The 18,800-nt window shown below is 36.9% G+C and overlaps 3 protein-coding genes across 12 annotated transcripts; 2 read left to right on the top strand and 1 right to left on the bottom strand.

Moving 5' to 3' along the window:
- Nucleotides 1-301: 301 nt before the first annotated feature.
- On the bottom strand, nucleotides 302-2,207 carry LOC6644618 (vacuolar protein sorting-associated protein 37C). 3 transcript variants are annotated; one of them, XM_023176970.1, is made up of 5 exons: nucleotides 2,178-2,207; nucleotides 1,964-2,090; nucleotides 1,614-1,913; nucleotides 1,401-1,552; nucleotides 302-1,338 (listed from the first exon to the last, which is right to left on the bottom strand). In XM_023176970.1, the coding sequence occupies exons 3-5, from the start codon at nucleotides 1,882-1,884 to the stop codon at nucleotides 1,144-1,146; spliced, it is 618 nt and encodes a 205-aa protein (XP_023032738.1). In that variant the 5' UTR covers nucleotides 1,885-1,913; nucleotides 1,964-2,090; nucleotides 2,178-2,207; the 3' UTR covers nucleotides 302-1,143. The 3 variants fall into 3 exon arrangements, with proteins under 3 accessions (XP_023032738.1, XP_002067467.1, XP_046867503.1); XM_002067431.4 differs by lacking the exon at nucleotides 2,178-2,207 and having other exon boundaries at nucleotides 1,614-1,892; nucleotides 1,964-2,107; XM_047011547.1 differs by lacking the exon at nucleotides 2,178-2,207 and having other exon boundaries at nucleotides 1,964-2,107.
- A 135-nt stretch (nucleotides 2,208-2,342) lies between these two features.
- LOC6644617 lies at nucleotides 2,343-2,871 on the top strand. The gene has a single exon (XM_002067430.4). The coding sequence runs from the start codon at nucleotides 2,436-2,438 to the stop codon at nucleotides 2,778-2,780; it is 345 nt and encodes a 114-aa protein (XP_002067466.1). The 5' UTR covers nucleotides 2,343-2,435; the 3' UTR covers nucleotides 2,781-2,871.
- Nucleotides 2,872-3,182: 311 nt separating this feature from the next.
- Nucleotides 3,183-14,396, top strand: LOC6644567 (cytospin-A). 8 transcript variants are annotated; one of them, XM_047011674.1, is made up of 10 exons: nucleotides 3,327-3,367; nucleotides 4,150-4,168; nucleotides 9,829-10,517; nucleotides 10,725-10,865; nucleotides 11,394-11,570; nucleotides 11,638-13,059; nucleotides 13,123-13,245; nucleotides 13,314-13,629; nucleotides 13,693-13,967; nucleotides 14,031-14,396. In XM_047011674.1, exons 3-10 carry the CDS (start codon nucleotides 10,056-10,058, stop codon nucleotides 14,118-14,120), a joined length of 3,006 nt encoding a protein of 1,001 aa, XP_046867630.1. In that variant the 5' UTR covers nucleotides 3,327-3,367; nucleotides 4,150-4,168; nucleotides 9,829-10,055; the 3' UTR covers nucleotides 14,121-14,396. The 8 variants fall into 8 exon arrangements, with proteins under 8 accessions (XP_023032686.1, XP_046867629.1, XP_046867630.1 ...); XM_047011672.1 differs by lacking the exon at nucleotides 3,327-3,367 and adding an exon at nucleotides 3,387-3,462; XM_023176918.2 differs by lacking the exons at nucleotides 3,327-3,367; nucleotides 4,150-4,168 and adding an exon at nucleotides 3,183-3,304.
- The last annotated feature ends 4,404 nt before the right edge of the window (nucleotides 14,397-18,800 follow it).

The following is an 18,800-nucleotide window of genomic DNA, read 5'->3' on the forward strand; positions in this document are numbered from 1 at the left end:
AAGCTGCAAGAGAGCTGTCTAATGTTTATGTATAAAATACAGTCCGGCATTTGGGCGTTTGGAGTTTTTGCCACAAAAAGTTTCCCCTGTTATTTCAAGTTAATGAAAATGTAAGACGGCCGAATAGTCTGCTAAAGGAATAAAGATTCGAGGATTGTCGGGTGAATCCAATTTTTAGTTTTGTTCAGATACAAAAAAATAAAAAGGATAACTCCTTCAAAGTACCACAAGTTATTCATCCTGAAAGATACGAGTAATAAAATGCAAATATTAATAACACAATTTTCACAATCTTACAAAATTTATGAATATGTATACATATATATATATATATTTCTGGTTTTTATTAAATTATACATTTTCTATAATATTGACTGGACTAACGGACTTGGGGGCACAAACAATTAGAAAGGAATTATATTAAGTTTAAAAAAAAAAAACACGCAAAAAAAAATTGGAAAAGAAAATTTACTTATTTATGAGGCAAACAAAATGATTGCCTATTCCAATTATCTAAAATTCTGTGAAAAACTTTCAATGACTACCATAAATGGAGTCATATTGAATATGCATATATATACATTATATTGGTATCTAAATGAACCTTAAATTGATTGCCTCGATTATAATCATATACATATATGTAATATATTAAAACTTATACCTTTATAAATGATACGCTATCAATTTGCTTGGCCCTATCGATGCGTTTTACAAAAAAATTTTCTTGTATACAAATATCTATATATTAAGTATTTAAATCTATGATTTTTGTTTTTTTGTTGGTGTTATTTGATCAAATGTGTTTCATGTATAAAATATAACCAGATCTGGTTTTTTTCTTTTTTTTTTGAGTTTCTTTCCATTTTTTCTTTAAATTACCAAAATTGCCTTAAATTCTATATTGCGACTTTTGAAAGAAACAAAAAGGACAGAGTTGAATTAGGGAAACAACATTTCCGAAAGGACATTGAATAGAATTAAGTATCTGTGTATATAAAGCATTTGTATCAACATGCAATTATTATCATTATTCATTTGTTGTTGTTGTCTCTTATCTTCAATCATTTGCGTATATTTTATCATCTGTATAAGAGTTTTGCTTCCCTGCCTTTATCACTTCAGCTGTCGATACCTTTCGTTTCAAATACCAGCACGCTCCAGGGCACTGAGTTGTATGCCCAGACGCTCCTCTTTGGCCTTGCGCTCTGAGCTAATCTTCTTGGAACTCTGATAGGTATTTAGGAAAGTTTGCACATCGATTTTACCATTGAGAAAATGTTCTACATGCCGATCACAATCAGCGTCTGCATTTGAGGCTGCTATTTGGAGTAATTCCTGCAAGAACAAAAAGTTAAAAAAAAGATCCAGAGACTTGCACTCTTAAACGGCATTCATACCCGGATATGTTGTGGGGCATATTCCTCTGACTTTTTCAAATACTTTTTATTCAATTGATCACATTTCTCGCCGAGTGTTTTGAGTGCCGTACAATCATCACTGAGCCTTCGTTTTAGCTCCACTAGATGTGAGCCCTTGTTTTCGTTCTCACCTGCAAGAATAATGACAATTGACATACGTAGATGTAGGATTTATATAGTGGGAATGCTTACGTGATATATTCTCTACTTGATTCATCATCGAGTCAAGCTCTTCATTTAAATGCTGAACCACGGACATTTCCTCAATGAAATCGTCAAAGAATTCGGGATCGCGATCCAATTGCTTCAGTTCGTCCAGCGATAAGGTTGATAAATTTGGCATATTGCTTTCCTCTGCATTTAGTTTCATATTATCCTGATGTGGGTGCGGATGCGAATGTGTATGTGGATGCGGGTGGAGTGTTGTACCCTGCAGCGGGGATTGTTGTGTTGTAGTGGGCATTGTGCTAGCTGTTTGAGAAATAAATTGAACTAAAAATTTCCTTTAAAAATATAATCTTATAAACGAGAGTTTAGCCTACTTGTATAGTTGTAGTTGTAACTGCAGTTGTATATGTATGTGTATTCTTATTGTTGCTTTTGTTGGGATTTTGAGCGGGATCCCACTCCTGCCGACGGTCCTTGGTTGGAGTGGAGTAATCGAATTATCTAATTGGGAATGAGATATAAACTAAGCAAAAGTTTTGCATTGCTTTATCCATTTTAAACTGCTTGTCGCAGTTGACGTCAACTAACCTGTTTATTTATAATTTTGTATTTTGTTTGCTAATTTAACAAAAAATAATAATAATAATTTTCTGACTCTCAGCTGTTTCTGGCCACACTGTTAGAAAATTGACAGTGGCGCCATCTGTTCAGTGGGTGGCTAAGACTGAAATTGTTATCGAAATCCGGCACCACCTCTAGTCATCACATTGCACTTCACATCTCTAAATTGTTTATATTTGCCTTCATTTTACATAACAAAACAAAAACTTGCAAATATTAATCAAGATGGGTCTCTTTGAGATGAAATGGCTTCGCCGTTTCGTCCGCCGTAATACAAATCCCATACCAGAACAAAGGGCCGAACTGTGGAAACGTCGCTTAAGCCTGGGCTATGCAATTTTGGCCTGGCAGGCATTCGGATTCGTCTGCTACATGGTCTACACAGGACGAAATGATTGGGCCAAATACTACGGTTATAAGACCGAACAGGATGCAGCTATGTCACCGGCTCAGCAATTTGCAAGGCACATCAAAGTTGAGGGAACGGGAAAAATTATACGCTATTCTGGATTCAGCAAAGTGGAAGAAGTGCCATTCGATTCGACTGCAAAGGAGGATGTGAAGAATTAAAAGGAACATTAAGATCAAGCTATAGTTGTAGGGTTTTGTAATTGTAAACTGTACATTAATTAAAATAATTCGAAAACTATCGAAAGCTAAAGCGGCACTTATTTTTGCCTAAGATGTAATCAGCTGATCAATGTTTGATGACAAAAGTCATTCATTTGCAGCAAATAGGCAACAACCCAATAATAGTTTGTTTGTATTAATTAAGCGTATTAGTTGATACTAAATCTGTTGCTGTTAAATGAGAAATGGTTGTTTGTTTTTTGTATCTTAAAATTTCCGCCAAATTTTTTGGCAGCCTTATCGATATTTCGTGAAATCGATAGCTGAGCACAATGTATCGATAAGTGCGCATCGATTACTATATTGTATTTTCGACTACTGCATTGTTGTTGTTTTTTTCGTGTCTTGTGTTGTTTATATTTTCGAAGTGAGCGGGCGTGCAGACGCGGTCGTCTTTCGTAAAAAAATACAAAGTAAAAGAAAAAACACGACAGACAGAACAACAACAACATGCCATATTAGCGGTATGAAGATAAAGTCCTTGACTTGAGAACTTGCGAAAAGGAAAAATTCGCAATATTTTTGGCGTATGTTTTTTTTTTTTTTTTATTGCCTTTGCCTATTTAATTATTGCAACGGCAACAACAACTACCACAAGTGCAGCAACAAACAATATCAAACGGTACAAGATACTTCAAGCCTACGCTTTATATGTTAGTAACAAGTAATTGCTGTAAACAATTAAAGTTTTGTGGTGACAACAAAATTGAAGCAAGCTAAAAATAAAATCGAAGCTAGAACAACAACAACAATGACAAGCGCAGCATGGAACAGACAGCTGCAGTAAAAGAAATGTGAATAAAAATAGAAAAGAAGAATTAAATGAATATTAATCAACGGACCTTTTTCCATGCCTACCCCAACCCCTCCGCCGAGGTCAACGCAAATGCCTAACGGGACAACAACAGCAATTGCAACTGTCTCTGTCACTCCCATTGCACGTCTAGTGCCAGTGCCTAGCCTCGTCTAATTGGAATTTGTGCAAGACAAAACAAAAAAAAGAAAGAAATATTTCAAAAGCCGCAAAACAAAAAGAAAAAAAATGAGAAATAATTGCTAATTAGTTGCATTTGTTGTCGTTGTCGTTTTTGAATGTTGTTGTTGTTGTTGTTGCACTGGCTGTTGTTTTATTCTTGCAATTTCTTGCGTTTAATGCGAATTTCTAATGCAATTAACTGCGCTGCAGCCACAGACAGCGCAGCTGCAGCTGAGTTAAAAAAAAAAATGAAATAAATAAAATGTGTTTATAATCTACTTCTCTTCTTTTTTTCGTGTGTGTGTGTGTTATGTTCGGTTTCTCCATTTTTAGTGCAAAAAAAATAACAGTTGTTAGTGTTGGCCTAGCGAAAAAAAGTCAAAGGTGCAAGTGCTTCTGCTCCTCTCCCTCTCGCACACATCCACACGTGCATCAAGCGTGAGCGAGTGAGTGAGAAAGAGTGCCACAGACAAGTGTACCGTTGATTGATTGTAACACAGGCCAACAAAATTGCATGACCCCCGCAGCCTTAACCTAACCTAAAAAGGGTAATACAATCTTAATTTGTTAATTAGTTTAAACCATTTGGAATTATCCCACAAGTCATAAAAAAGAGTCATTAGTCTGATTTTTTTTAGATTTGAGATGTAATCTTCTCTCCCTAAGGTCATTCCTTCATACTTAGAAATTAACCTCTCAAAGAGTTAAGCGTTATTTAATGTTTGGCTATGTTAATAACCTTTGTGGCTCTCATTGTTTGCAATTTTGTTGACCTGTGTTAATATATATCGCTGCTGCTCTGCCGCTGCTCTGTCGCTGTCACTGCTGCTGCACTTGTTTAAAACAATTTGACCGGGTAAGTAAATTAACAAAAACAAGAAGAAGAAAATAAAAAATATAATGAAATATAACAAAATGCTAGACAAAATAGAAATTTGTGCTGTTGTTGCTTCTGCGTTTGGACTATTAAAAAGACATTAATTATATAATTTAGAGGTGAAACCTTCCACTTTCTGCTGCAGCAGAAAGCCAAGCCACACAATCAAGAAAATGTATAACAACATTAATAAGCAAAACGTAAACCATAAACAACACCGACAACAACAATAATAACAATAAGAAGAGGCAGAAGAAGAGAAAATAACCCAAAAGAGAAGACATACATACATATGTATATATGTATAAATATTTATGTATACGAAAAAAATAGAGTTTTAGAAAGAAAAAAAACAACTCAGTTTCGGTTTCTATTTTTATGTGAAGTCGCAAACGCAAATGTTGCATACATTAAATGATAAAAGAAAAACCGTGCAACGTTTGCTTCGATACCCTGTAAATCGTTTAACGACACTTTCACTCCATTCCATTTCGATTTGAATTCAATTTAAAAAGAAACATTGGATTTAAAGTTCTCCCTCCTCTCATCATAGTGATCGAAAGTGCGATACGAACCTTTTTTAATCCATTGTGGTTTACATAGGGTATGAAAAAATGAAACCGTTTTCTAAATATAATTCATTTCTAACAAAACGCAAAACAACAAACAAAAAATGAAAGGAAAACGGAGTTATAACAAAAATTTAAACTGAACAATAGACTCAAAGATAATCAGGTCATATCAAAAGCATATTTCGAGCGGCAAATTACATGGAAAAAAGACAACAGATACAGACAGACAAACGCCGAGCCCCCCTTTTTCGCACAGACAATCGCTAGATTTAAGCCCCAAAATGTGGTCCTCAAATCTCTTGACCAAAGTAAATCCTAGTGGGTGTTAAAACCGTTACAATTACTCAAAAATAAAAAAAGGAATTCATATGCTCATTGCTATTCTTCAGTTCTTTCTCTAAATAAAACTCTCAGTGCTCTTCAAGTGAATGCCCCCAGGTGGGATAACGGCTGACTGAGTTCTGGTTATAATGGTTTAATGTTTTTTTTTTTTTTTAATTTTGGTATTTGGTATTGTCATGCTCAATGGTTTTTTCGAACCCGGCTAGAAAACTGCCCAATGGCAGTGGCAGTGGCTCTCTGGGGGTCAGGCTCTGGGGCTGAGAAATGTGAGATTCAAATGATCCCCAAGCTTTTGCGGTTATCATCAGCAGCAACAACAACGACAAAGACAACACCGAGCGATAAGTAGCGAGTGGTCATAGAAAGAAAGAAGCGTTGAAGTAGCAAAAAAATGCGAATAGAATAAAAAATAAAAAAAAAGGTAAACCGCAAATACCCCGACTCGCTTTGTGGCTTTGCGGTTCCCATATTATCTTCTCCTTGTACCCCTTAGTTGTCTATTCGGCTTCGTTCTGTTCCGGTTTGTTTTAATTCTTTAACGTTCAAAGTTTTTGATAAGCTCTAGCCACGCAGACACGCACTTTGCTTGGTCGCCTCCCCCGACTACCAACTCCATACATATGTACCTACACATGTATATACCATGCCTAAAGAAGACGTCATAATAAGTAGTAGTAAATGAAGAAAATGAACGAAACTGAATGTCATCATTCCATCTATAGATTTTTATGCGTGTACAGGCATCCATAAATGATCACGGTGGTGGTCATTGGCCTCCTGCCTTTGCCAATGGAGTGAAGTAATAAAAAAAAAACAACAACATATCCACAGATATATAAATAACCAAGGAAGAAAAGTAAGAAAGAAAAGGACACACAGAACAAGAAATTCAATTGACATTTTAGGGGATTAAGTGCCAAAAATTTTGCTTCAAAAAAGCTAGCAATTTGAATTTAAACAAATTTCAAAATGTGTTATCGTGCATTCACTATCAGTATCTTTTCAAAGTTGGCGCGCTTTTTGCACAGTGGCGCTTTATGTTATCAGTTATCGATTTTATCATTCTGTCGTTCGATTTTTTTCGTATCGAAAAATTTAAATTTTTTGTATCAGTCTGGCAACCTAGGTTGCCACTTGTTGTAATAGTATAGTTGTTGTTGTCTTTCAGAAAAACTGAAACAGAAAACGCGCGTCGCTTTGTTGTCAGTTTTTAGTTTCTTTTTTTTTTTCTATTTGCGCCGCCGCCGACGCCGCTGTTTGCCGCTTCGTGATGTGTTTATTATTATAAATTGTTTTGTTGCTGTTTCTAGTGTTTTTTTTTGTGTTTTGTTTCTTTAACGAATATTTTTTATCCTAAAAAATGTACATACACTCATCTCGTATGTTTATAAATGTATGTATATATGCGTGTTTTATGTGTGTTGGTGTGAAGTTGTCTTTTTTTTTTTGTTGCTGTATTTCGCTGTCGTATTCCGGTTTCTGCGAGTGCGAAAATTGAATGATAGAGAGAGAAGTGACTTCAACTCCCCTCTTTGCCACCTTGTCCTCATCGCCTTCTGCCTTTTACAGTTATTTGTAGCAAACAATTAAATTATGCTCTCTCTGTGCGTGTGCGTGTGTGTTAAATTCATTGACATTTTCTTTCTTGTTTTTTATTCACTTTCATTGAATTTTATTTAATTTGAAGGGCACATCCTGCTATTTCGCTCTCTTTGTCTCTCCATCTCTGTTAGCCCGCTTCCCTACTCATTGTATGTCATTCCATTCCTTTCTCTCTGCATTTAATGCAGTTGCAGTTTGTTTTTGTTTTTGGTGTAGAAGAAACTTTTAAGCCTTCAAACTAACATTTTAATTTGATTGTTTTCTCTGAATAGGGGACATTCTCATGTAGCTTATCTAATACAAAAAAAAAAAAGCAAAATTTCATTGCTCAAGCTAAACGACTTGTGAAAGATAAACCGAAAGATAAAAAATTGTCCATGTTCACCAAACGCAATTTTTTAATTGCGTTAAACAAACAACCATAATTTTTGTTTATTTTTTTCATGATATGATGTCACTCTAGTTTTTGGCTTTGGTCTTTTCTCTAAAGTTTTGTGTGGGATGTGAATAATTTTCTTTCAAAAACCAGAAAGAATCAAAATCTGGCCATAAATGGCAACATCATAAAACTAAAGATAAAAACGGCCATTTGGCAACACTGTTTATGCTGCAGCCAGGCAACCAGCCTGTTGTTACTGCTCTCTCTCTTTCTCTCATGGGGTCTGTCGGTTGGTCAGCTGTCAATGTCAGGTTAATAATAATGCATATTTTTCATATTTCCATCACTTTTTCTTGATTGTAACGTTTCTCCATGCCCAAGCCATGACATGAGTGAGTAATCCCCCCCGGCCTTATGACAATGAAAATATAAAAAAAAAAAAAAACTCACACGCACACACATGCGCAACAGGCGGCAATGAGCCAGGTGCGGATTCTGACCTCTACACCTGTATATTTCTTTTTCCCTCCATAGAATTGTTTTAAAGATAATTTGCTCGTAATATGTTCTTGCATTTATCTAATCAATTCTTAAACAAGTTTAAAAATATAATTGTTACTACTATTAGTGTAGTTGCATTGTATTTGCTGATGAGTCATCATCTCTGGGCAATCGATAATAAAAAAAATAACAAAATAAGTGCTTAAGAGAGAAAATTTAAACTGTTTGACTTTGCCTTTTGTTTTTTATTTTGGGTAGTTGCTTCAACAGTTAATTTAATAGGATTTCGCTACTGTTCTTAATTGTGGCGCCTTTCTTATCCCCACGAGAGATGTTAAAATGTTGACGTTGCAGTTGTCAACGTCGACGTCGCAGTCGCGGTCGGCGTCGTCTGAGTCTTCGTTGCCGGCAGTGTCGCCAGACTTGGGAATGAAATCTCTGTATGTCTCTATCTGTATCTGTGCTTGGCCTTTTTTGAATTTCAATTGCATTATTATTTGTTAACTGCATATTAATTAAGTGTGAGTTCAGCCGGCAGTCTATCTCTATCTCTACAGTCAAGAAAGAATAAACACGAACACATATACATACATGTGTGGATGTACATGTACACAGATCCCAGCAAATTTCTTTAATATTTGGACAATAATATGCTTTTTATATTATCTTCTAAATCGGTAGAATAAATATTGCTGATTATTTAAAATATTAGAAACAATTTTGATGCATAAACAAAACGAAAGAAACCCGGGGTGTGTGTGAACTTTTTCCCTTGACTGTATGTGTTTCTCTAGTTACACCGCCTTCGCTTGTTCTATTGGCTCTATCGCTGCTTGCGCTCTTATATTGCACAGTGGGACTAATTAGACAAATAAGACAGAACATTTTCAGAAAAATCTTTGCACATTTTGGGTTATAGAATTGATATATCCATCAAATTGAGGAAATTTTCTACAAATCTTTAAAAATTGTATTAAGTAATGCCCATATGGGGCTCCCCTTTAAGTGTAGCGAAATATGAGCGATAAAAATGAGATTATCGATAAGCCAGCTTAGCTAATGGCAAATATTGAATATATCAATAGTGTTCCATAGTGTGGGCACACGAAGGCTCGTCTGCGCCTCAGCTGGCATTCAAGTTAATACAATGCAAGCGATTGTCTGTCCACAAATACATTCACACATACATGCATCGACACACAAACACCAACGAGTTATTGTGGCATGCCACATACATGTTTGTAACTTTCATTCCATTGAACAACAACAACAAAACAAACAGCAACAAAACAAGAAAATCGAAAAACATAAAAATATTTTCACTTTAGTCGCGAAAGATGAGTTAGATGAGAATGAATAAAAACAAACGAATATAAAACGAACGAAAAATAAAACAAACATCGATTAAGGATAATAATAAAATCGACACCATCGAACAATAACAACAATTTATGGTTTACGTTTTGTCAACATATCAAAATTCACTAAATAAGACAAATAAACAACAACGAAAATGATTAAATTGAAATCATTGTTCCGTCGTGGACAAGGGACCTCGAGTTCCAATTCCTCACAAAATTCAACATCGGCGCATAAGCAACAGCAGCAGCATTCCAACAATAATCGACAGAAATCTCAATCCAGTACATCTTTAAATACAGCACATGAGCAACATCAGCAGCAGCAACAGCAACAGCCGGCAACAACTGCAACAACCAAATTTTATTCAAATAATGAAGGTGGAACAGGTGCCACATATGAACGTGGAGTAGATGTAGGCGATGAAGATGCCTTATTGCTAACAAATCAATTGCAACAACGACGCCAGCAGCAACAACAACAACAGCAGCAACAGAGCAACACTCTGCCACAAAAGAAATCCAAATTGAAAGGACAAAAGCAACCAAAGCAATTGCCACCCATACAACAACAACAACCACCTGGCAATGATTTAAACGAACAACAAATGACTTCCATTGCCGCCGCACCACATCAACCTCCACCAACAGTAACATCAGCAGCAGCAGCAGCAGCAGCAGCAACATCTAGTGTTAACAATCGAAATCTTAATTTGAATAACAACAGCGGCCACGCATTGGCCGGCGTAAGTGCCGCCGCTGCTGCCGCTGATTTCTATCAGCAATTGGCAGTAGCAGCAGCAGCGACAGCATCAGCAACAGCGACACCAACAACAACACCTGGCAGTACTTCGTCAACATTAACGAATTCATCAGCAACCACCGATACCACCATACATCAAGCCTCATCTGTTACAAATCCAGCAGCGTCAGCAAATGCATTTCCGGCTGCCGCTGCTACTGTGGCTGTTGCAGCTGTTGCTGCCAGCAGTTATCAGCAGCAACAACAACAACAACAACAGCAGCAGCAGCTTATCAATAATGAACAACAACAAAAGCAACTTTTAGAGGTAAGCGCATGCTTGATCATTGAAGAAATTCTCAATGCAAATATATTTATCTAAAATACGTAACATAAATATTTTCAAGATTTCATTTGATTTGAGACTTCACAAGAGGAAAGCTCATCATCTGTTTATTAACTTATGGACAGTTAATAATGTTCCATTGTATTGAACTATTATTAATCTCATTGTCTCCCCCTCTCCATGACATAGGCTAACAATAAAATGCAAGAACTGCATAAGCAGGTGGAGCGTTTGGAAAGCGAACATCTGCAGCTGGAGACACGCATCACAGAGCTGTTGCCATACCAAAGTGAAGTGGCCAAATTGAAGGGCGATTTGATCAAGATGCAGGTGAGAGAGAAATGTCAGAAAGTTGCGGGTCGATGGGCGGTGGGGGTGGGTGGGTGAAATACTAACCACAAAAAGCTAATGCTTGTCATGGCTCATTGATGGAACTGCAGTGGTGGTGCAGTGGAAAATGTGAGGGAGGGGGGGTCCTTTGGCTTTTAAAAAGATCATCATCCACCCACCCGTTTTGAATAGAAACTGGGTTAATGGGGGGTGGATGTTTTCCATGATGATGTTATTGTTGTTATTATGACTATTTGCGATGATGATGACTAAGTGTAGCCTCTCCCTCTTGCGGGGGCGTTGCGCTTGGCTACTTTAACCAATTTATTGATATTCAATATGCTCTAGTAAATAAAATTGCGCTCCTTTAATTGAATGTGTTTCGTAACCAATAACAACAATAACAATAACATCATCATCTTTGTTTTTTGTTGTTTTTGTACACCTGTCGCTCATCTGTCTGTCTATCTATGGGCGGCTTTAATTACTCTTTCCCACTAATTCTCGCTCTCTCTCTCTGTTTCACAGAATCTACAGGAGAAAACACAAATGGAAATTGGCAATTTGAAATATGAAAATGAATCTTTGCGCAATCGTTTGCGGGACGTTGTTAATTCACCATTATCAGATGCGGAAAAGCATCAGATAATACAAGATTCCCAACGTTTGCATAGCTCAGCTCCTGCCTCCATAGCACTGCCTAGTGTAAGTATTCAATTGAATCACATTGATCATGGATTTATCACTCACACACTCTCACTTTGAATTATAGGCAATTGAAGGTATACATGATAGTGGAACACCATGCCTTACACCCGATTGGGATAAGCATTCATCATCGAGTGAAATATCCGTAGCCTGTTTGCAGGATAAAATCATACAAATGGAGGAGACGCATTACTCCACAAATGAGGAATTACAGGCCACTCTGCAAGAGTTGGCCGATCTGCAAACGCAATTGACCGATACTCAAACCGAAAATGAACGTCTGTCCGAGGAGAAGGATGTGCTATTTCAATCGCTTTGCCGCCAAACCGAAAAGCTCAATGAGTCACGTACACAAATCACAACACTACAAGAGCTCTTGCTGCGTGATACGAAACAGGCGGCTGAGGTCACCACCTCGGAGAGGGAGAAAAAGCTATTGGATTTGATTAAGACGTCACAGGAGGAGCGTGAAGTGGTTCTGCTTAAGCAGGAGGAGCTCAATTCAGAGCTAAGTGAATTGCGTTCCGTGTGCGATGCAGCGCAATTGGAACAGCAGCGTCAGCGGGAACGTATTGCTTTGCAGGACTCGCAGCTAGATGCATCGAATGCCGAACGCAAGCAAGGAGAGTCTCAATTGTCGCAGGCCAAAGAGGAAATCTCACAGAGGGGTATCGAAATCAATCGATTAACCACTCTGCTGGAGAATGCCCGATCAAAGATTGAGGAGCTCGAGGCGGATTTGTCTCGTGGCGATAAGACCGATCTGAGTGATGTTCTTGATGCGGCACGACGTGAAAAAGATACGCTGGAAGAACGGGTGGCCGAGCTGCAGGATCAGTGTTCACGTGGCCAGGCCGAATTGAGGCGTCTGCGGGAACAACTCGCCGGCCTCAGTGAGGAGTGCAAAGTGGCCAAAAATAATGCCAAATGTGCCGTATCCCATTTGGAATATCGTCTCGAACAATTGCAAAGCGACAAGGATAAAGTGGCCAGCGATTGTCAATCGTTGGAGGAGCGTGTGGCCGAGCTTCAAGTGCAATGCAAGTGTCATCAGGAAGATAAGGCCCAATTGCAGCAGCTACTGAGCGAGACTCAACGACATTTGGGCGATATTAAGCTCAAGTTTAGCGATACGGAACAGCGGCTAGACAAGGAGACCCAGCTACGCCGCAAAGAGGCTGAGGAGTGGCAACAATTTCAATCGGATCTACTAATGACCGTCCGAGTTGCCAATGATTTCAAGACTGAGGCGCTTAGCGCTCGGGAGCAGCTGCTGCTCGAGAATAAAACGCAGAAGGAGAAAATACGATTGCTGGAACAGCAATTGGACAAACTGAACACTAAAAGCGCCGAGACCCAACAATCGGTCATTTCCACTGTTCAATTGGAAATGGCTTCGCGCCGTGGCAGTAAACACAATTTCAATCGTCAGGATTCGCGTCTCTCGGTAAAAACGCTCATCGAAAGCATTGAAAATAACAAGCCGGTATGTTAATCATACCTAAAACTAAATCAATTCCAATTAATTTATATCTTTTCATTTAAATAGCAGGGAAAATCGTCGGACGATGTTGAATCAAGATATAGCTCAACTTCAAGCTTAAATAGCGGCACTCCAGAGATGGGTAATACACCTATTATACTGCCTGCCTCCAGTGATTGGCATGAGAGCGTAAGTATAATGATTTGATAACAATTTTCAGTTTATCTATAGACAAATGAATGTGTCTTTGTTTCCAGTTACGTTTACCCGTCCTTCAGAGCAGCAATCTTCATGTGAGTGTCAATAATACGGCAGCTATTGTAGGTGGTGGTGGAGGAGGAGGAGGCGGCGGAGCTGTCAATGCAACCAAAGTAACATTGCCATTGCGAGAGCAACAGCAACTGCCAGCAACAACAGGATCAGCAGCTTCAACATTACCACCAACCCCAGCCACACCGCCTCCATCAATGGTGGTGGTGCCATCCAGTCTGACAACGCCAGTAAAAACGCCCAGCAATAGTCAACTGGTGGGCAGCCTCAGCTTCGGCAATGTCTCAAAATCATTTCTCACTGGTAAGCAAATAGGAAAATGACACATTTATCTCTTGCCACACTCTCACTTCTTTTGTCTTTTAGGCGAACGCAAGGATCCTCTCAATATGTTAGCCAAAAATGGTGGCTCTAAACGCAATGCCTTACTTAAGTGGTGTCAAAATAAAACCGTTGGCTATCGCAACATTGATATCACGAACTTTAGCTCATCGTGGAACGATGGTCTGGCATTCTGTGCGATTCTACATTCCTATTTACCAGATCGCATACCCTATGATACACTCAATCCGACCAATAAGCGTCGCAATTTTTCATTAGCCTTTGCGGCTGCCGAATCAGTTGGCATTGGCACCACCTTGGTGAGTAAAGCTTTTCTCAAATTGCGTTTAATGTTGATTATTTTTGTTTTATTCTATATTTAGAACATCAACGATATGTGCCAGATTGAGAGACCAGACTGGACACAGGTCATGTCCTATGTAACGGCTATATACAAATACTTTGAGACCTAAATATACTAAATGGAGAAAGTGATTCTCCTGATCTTCACAAAAAACAACAACAACAACAACAAAACTCCCAATATTAACCGTCTTTTGTATATTTATTCTGCATTTCTTTATTTATTTAATACCTAATAATACACTGCATGAGCTCACAGGCCGACAACTCCCTCATAAATGACTTAAAGTATTGAAAAATTTTGCAAATTCTCTAAACTACATTTAGTAATTGTTTAAATTTTGCTTTAATTGCTTGTGACCAAAATAAAAGTACTTTCTATATTATCGGCCTGTGCTAAATTCTTACAATCTAACCTAATATATAAATAGAAATAGAAGTAGCTACGAAAAATGCAAATGCAACAAATGAAAAGTCTTAGTCTAGGCAACATTTTTGGATTTTTTTTGACGCGAAACTCAAAAATATAACAAAAAAATAAAAAACATTGTTAACATAACATCTTTGATTCCAGGGATCGTGTTGCTAACTATGACGTTCAGATTGAAATTCATACCTCTATAATAAGTTCCGTATTGTTTCTAGTGATAGCCACATAAACTCATATTGTTTGAACGCATTTTTCAATATTCGATTTTTTATTTGCAAATTGTTAATACAAATTGTTAAGCGCGTCGCCGATCTATAAAATAAGCAAATTGAAGGTCGGATCCCTTCGGCCTTATAAACGTATGAATGTGTTTTATTTTATTTGATATATTATTTCTTTTCTTTTTTTTTTTGTGTATTTTTGGACTTTTTTCTTTTTTTTTTTTAATGAAATATTGTATTCATTTTTAATGCTTGAGACCTACAGAGTTTATTTTAATGCTAATTAGATGTTAAAATAAAAAAAAAGCAAATGAAATGGGCCGATTAGCTTTAGCATATTTATTATATATGTATATATCTATAATGTAAAACAAAAAAGATGAAAAAAAACAACAGATACAATTTTATTTAATCTTTACGAACAACAAAAGCAAACTGTATTTTTATAATTAATTTAAAATCTTATATTAAAACAAGAGACAAAAAAAAAAAACAAAAGAAAAAAATTAAAAAACAAATAAATGAAAACATTCGAAACTATAAGGAAGAAATGAGTTGTCGTTCGATTTGGCTGCAATTTCCTGTTACTTGCTGAAGGACTGCAGGAAGGATGTACATACGCAGGCATCCTTTAGAGGACCTTTGCCTCACTGCTAAAACCACTTGGCTCAAAGCTAGTTAAATGGATTAATATGTTGATAAGGGATGGAACTGGAAGTTTATTATTAAAAAAGACTTCACCTTAAGGTTCGTCTAAAAAATTCCAATTCAAATACATTTCATTAATCCTACAAATTGTAAATAGTGGAGTAACTTTATACATTTCAAATATATTTAAAAAATATTCTTAACTTCTGCTTAACTCATCTTAAATGTTGATTTAAATGTTCCTTAAAAATTTCTTGGCGAATCTTAGAGATTGTTTTTCTTTTATAGTGGCAAGAACCATTTTCAATAAACTTTTTAATAGGAATTTGTGATTTATATAACTTAAAGATTATACATACAATGAAACATTGTTACAACGAAATTTGCTTTAACAGAACGACAGAATATAACGAATTTTAAGTCCTAAGTCCTTTAAAAAAACGTAATAAGTACCCATAGCAAATCATTAGATATAAAAAGGTATTTTATAAGCCCCCTAAGATTCGTTATACCAAGGTTTTACCGTATATATTTTGGCACCTAAGAAGCAAACTCTTGGAATATCGAAAAGGTAGGAATGAAAAGACTGAGTTTGGGAAGGATTGGAAATAATAATCAAGAAAAGGCAAAATGTCATGATGTAAAAAATGTATTAAAAACTAAATATTTTCTTCAAGTTGGAATCCTTTCGCCTTGTTTTTGTATCAACCTCAACCCATAAAAATATATAAATCTAGATATGTAGGTATGTATCAGTAGCAAAATTTTATGGCAACAAAGTTGGCAAATCTGGCATAAAGGATAACAAAAGATTACGACCTGACATCCTACGATACTTATTATGATGATGAAAAATAAATTAAACTTTTTTTTTTTACTTTTCATCTTTTTAACGATAACAAAAATTGTAAGTCCTTTTATTAAAATAGATCCATCTTATGTTGCCGTGAATGAAACTTAAGCCCAAAGACCCAACTGCCACGCAATCCCCCCCCCCCCCCCCACACACACACACACACCTCAATCCCAAAAGCCTACGAAAAACAAAAGGGAAATCAAATCCCGGGCTAAGAAAACAAGAAAAGAAAATGGCGCTCTCATAAAAGAAAATGAGGCAACTGTGAAATTTCCCCCAGTGAAATTTCCCTTAGGATACACACAATGTGGAAAACCGGCATTTGTGTGAAAGAGATGCCACATGCTGCGCAGTGGGCGGGATTTCAAAATTGAGAGTAAAGCAAGGTGAGATGGTGGTGGTGGTTGGACTGGCACGGCAAGAAAAGGATGTGGGTGTCCTGTTATTTAATTAAGTGCATAAAAGTTACGCGCGCCTTCGCCGCACAGGATGAGGCTCACCATGGCCATAGAACAGCGTGCGATTTTTTAAAATTAAAACAAGCTGATGATTGATGTACTCGACGCTAATAAGTGTCGGACAGCTGCCATTTCCCTCATTTAACTTTTTCAATTTACGCACAAAAAACTGCGGGATAAACGAAATACATATAAAAAGCCATCAGGAGATTTTCACTACTTTTTACAGAACTCTATTTTAAATACTTTTGTGGTTTTACAGAATTATAGAAAAGAGTGTTTCCATCCAAACTAAACTAAACCCATCGATATACAAATTTATTTGCCTTAGAAAGAGATAGGAAACTGATTTGGTTAAATTTCATAGCTAATATCTTAATATCTTTGATCAATGAATCTTTAAGCACCTGAATATAAGCAGAAATAGCTGAAATTAGTATCTTATATAGTCGAAAAGGTGAGTTTGTGAGGTAAGTCTAGAATCGCAATGATCATTTGATGTGCTTAATCCTTAAACTATTTGAGAATTATAACCAAATGAGGGGAAGAGATCGTTCCCAAGTTAATGTGCATGATTTGAAACTTTAAAATTGCAAACTTCATTACTATTTGGCAAGATTTTGAAAAGGAATGATGAAACTTAACTAAGAAACAAGTTGGACCTTAATTGGGGCTTTCCCTGAGAAGGAATAGGTACCTATTAGGGTGACAAAAATTGTTGAATGACTGTGGAAATATGTATATTGATTAAATTACAATCTAAATGAGGCAGACGTTTCAATTTCATGAAGTTGAATCCCTTTTTGGCCACATGGTTGGTAACTAATTTTGAAATAGATATGGATTAGTTTCACATTTAGCTCAACTCTTTCTAACGGGTTAATCTGTCTTGGCTATAATAGCGTCACGTACTGTCAATTAGGCCAACATCTCACCACCGAAAAACCAAACCACGTCTGATTCCAACACGGACTTTTACTTTACTCTTTTTGTAATGTCCGGCACATGCCGTTCCATTCTTTCATTCATTCGTTCAGTCATTCATTCATTACATTATTCACTCAGTGTGTTCGTGGTCAAAAACACAAATTAATGCTGACGCATCATTTGACTGACCAAAATAGAAAACAAAAAGAAAAAACCAAAAAAAAAAAAAAAAGTAAGCGAAAGATAGAATTGTGCCCGGTCATAAATCAAGAAATCGGTAAATCAATTTCAATGTAGTCAGTTCAGAATTTTAATATACAAAATATGTGGCAAACGAAGACAATGCAACACCCTCTCTCTTTCTCTCTCTCTCTTCCACTCAATTCTGCCCGATCCAAAGGGGGATTGCCCATGGTTTCATACAATCCAAATCCAAAAACTCATTCCACTGCAACTATAAAAATATTATCTATAGTTTCCACTTAGCTGCACAGACGGGGCCAGGCCACGGCAGGCCACTTACCGGCAACTAGCCGGACCCGGAGACTCGAGCTCGAATCAGACCCGTAGTAAACACATTCGTGTGTACGGTACATGCTGACAGGAGATGGAACATGATGGGGTTCAGGGCGTAAATCATAACGGTTAATGTGCACTCATAAATGGATAAAAGCGAGCAGAACGAACGAGTGCACGCTCTCTATCCCTTGACAAAGCACATATGCCAGCCAGGACGAAGGACAATTCCCCATTCTTGCTCATTCAGGTCAGCCCAGTATCGTTTGTGTGTGTCTCAGTGTCATTTATGGGTCATTTGCTTTGAACAGAAAAAAAACAACAACAACAAAATCTCGAATATCCCATCAAACAAAAAACACGAACAAGAACAAGTGAGCCAAGCCAAATGGAAATAGTTTAAGTAGCCTTTAGCCTGATTGAATGAAATTACTTGATAGTCTTCGGATATCTAGGCAATAGAATTTTTGCCTCAAGCTACTTTCTTCTTGTGAATCAATCATCTTAACAGAAATATTTAGGTTTTGGAGACTTCAGTTAGATAAACTATTCTATATTTTTTTTTTATATAGGTATTCACAGTTATACAGTAATTTTAGAGTTGAAAAACTATTTGTAATGTCTATATATATCATCAATGAATTTATATTTATTTTGATAATTTGATATTTGATTAGAAGAATCATATAAATATAACTTCTTAGATTCGACTTCTTGTTTTCTGACTGTTTGTC

Source organism: Drosophila willistoni, assembly GCF_018902025.1.
Source record: "Drosophila willistoni isolate 14030-0811.24 chromosome XL unlocalized genomic scaffold, UCI_dwil_1.1 Seg142, whole genome shotgun sequence".
Lineage (NCBI taxonomy): Eukaryota > Metazoa > Arthropoda > Insecta > Diptera > Drosophilidae > Drosophila > Drosophila willistoni.

Bases quoted from the DNA above. Each gene is read 5' to 3' on its own strand.
- LOC6644618 (XM_023176970.1), bottom strand. From the start codon at position 1,884: ATGCCCACTACAACACAACAATCCCCGCTGCAGGGTACAACACTCCAC. The intron at 1,553-1,613 runs GTAAGCATTCCC...TTATTCTTGCAG, and splicing joins TCAAGTAGAGAATATATCAC to GTGAGAACGAAAACAAGGGC. The intron at 1,339-1,400 runs GTATGAATGCCG...TTGTTCTTGCAG, and splicing joins ATGCCCCACAACATATCCGG to GAATTACTCCAAATAGCAGC.
- LOC6644617 (XM_002067430.4), top strand. From the start codon at position 2,436: ATGGGTCTCTTTGAGATGAAATGGCTTCGCCGTTTCGTCCGCCGTAAT.
- LOC6644567 (XM_023176916.2), top strand. From the start codon at position 9,603: ATGATTAAATTGAAATCATTGTTCCGTCGTGGACAAGGGACCTCGAGT. The intron at 10,518-10,724 runs GTAAGCGCATGC...TCCATGACATAG, and splicing joins AACAAAAGCAACTTTTAGAG to GCTAACAATAAAATGCAAGA. The intron at 13,968-14,030 runs GTGAGTAAAGCT...TTCTATATTTAG, and splicing joins TTGGCATTGGCACCACCTTG to AACATCAACGATATGTGCCA.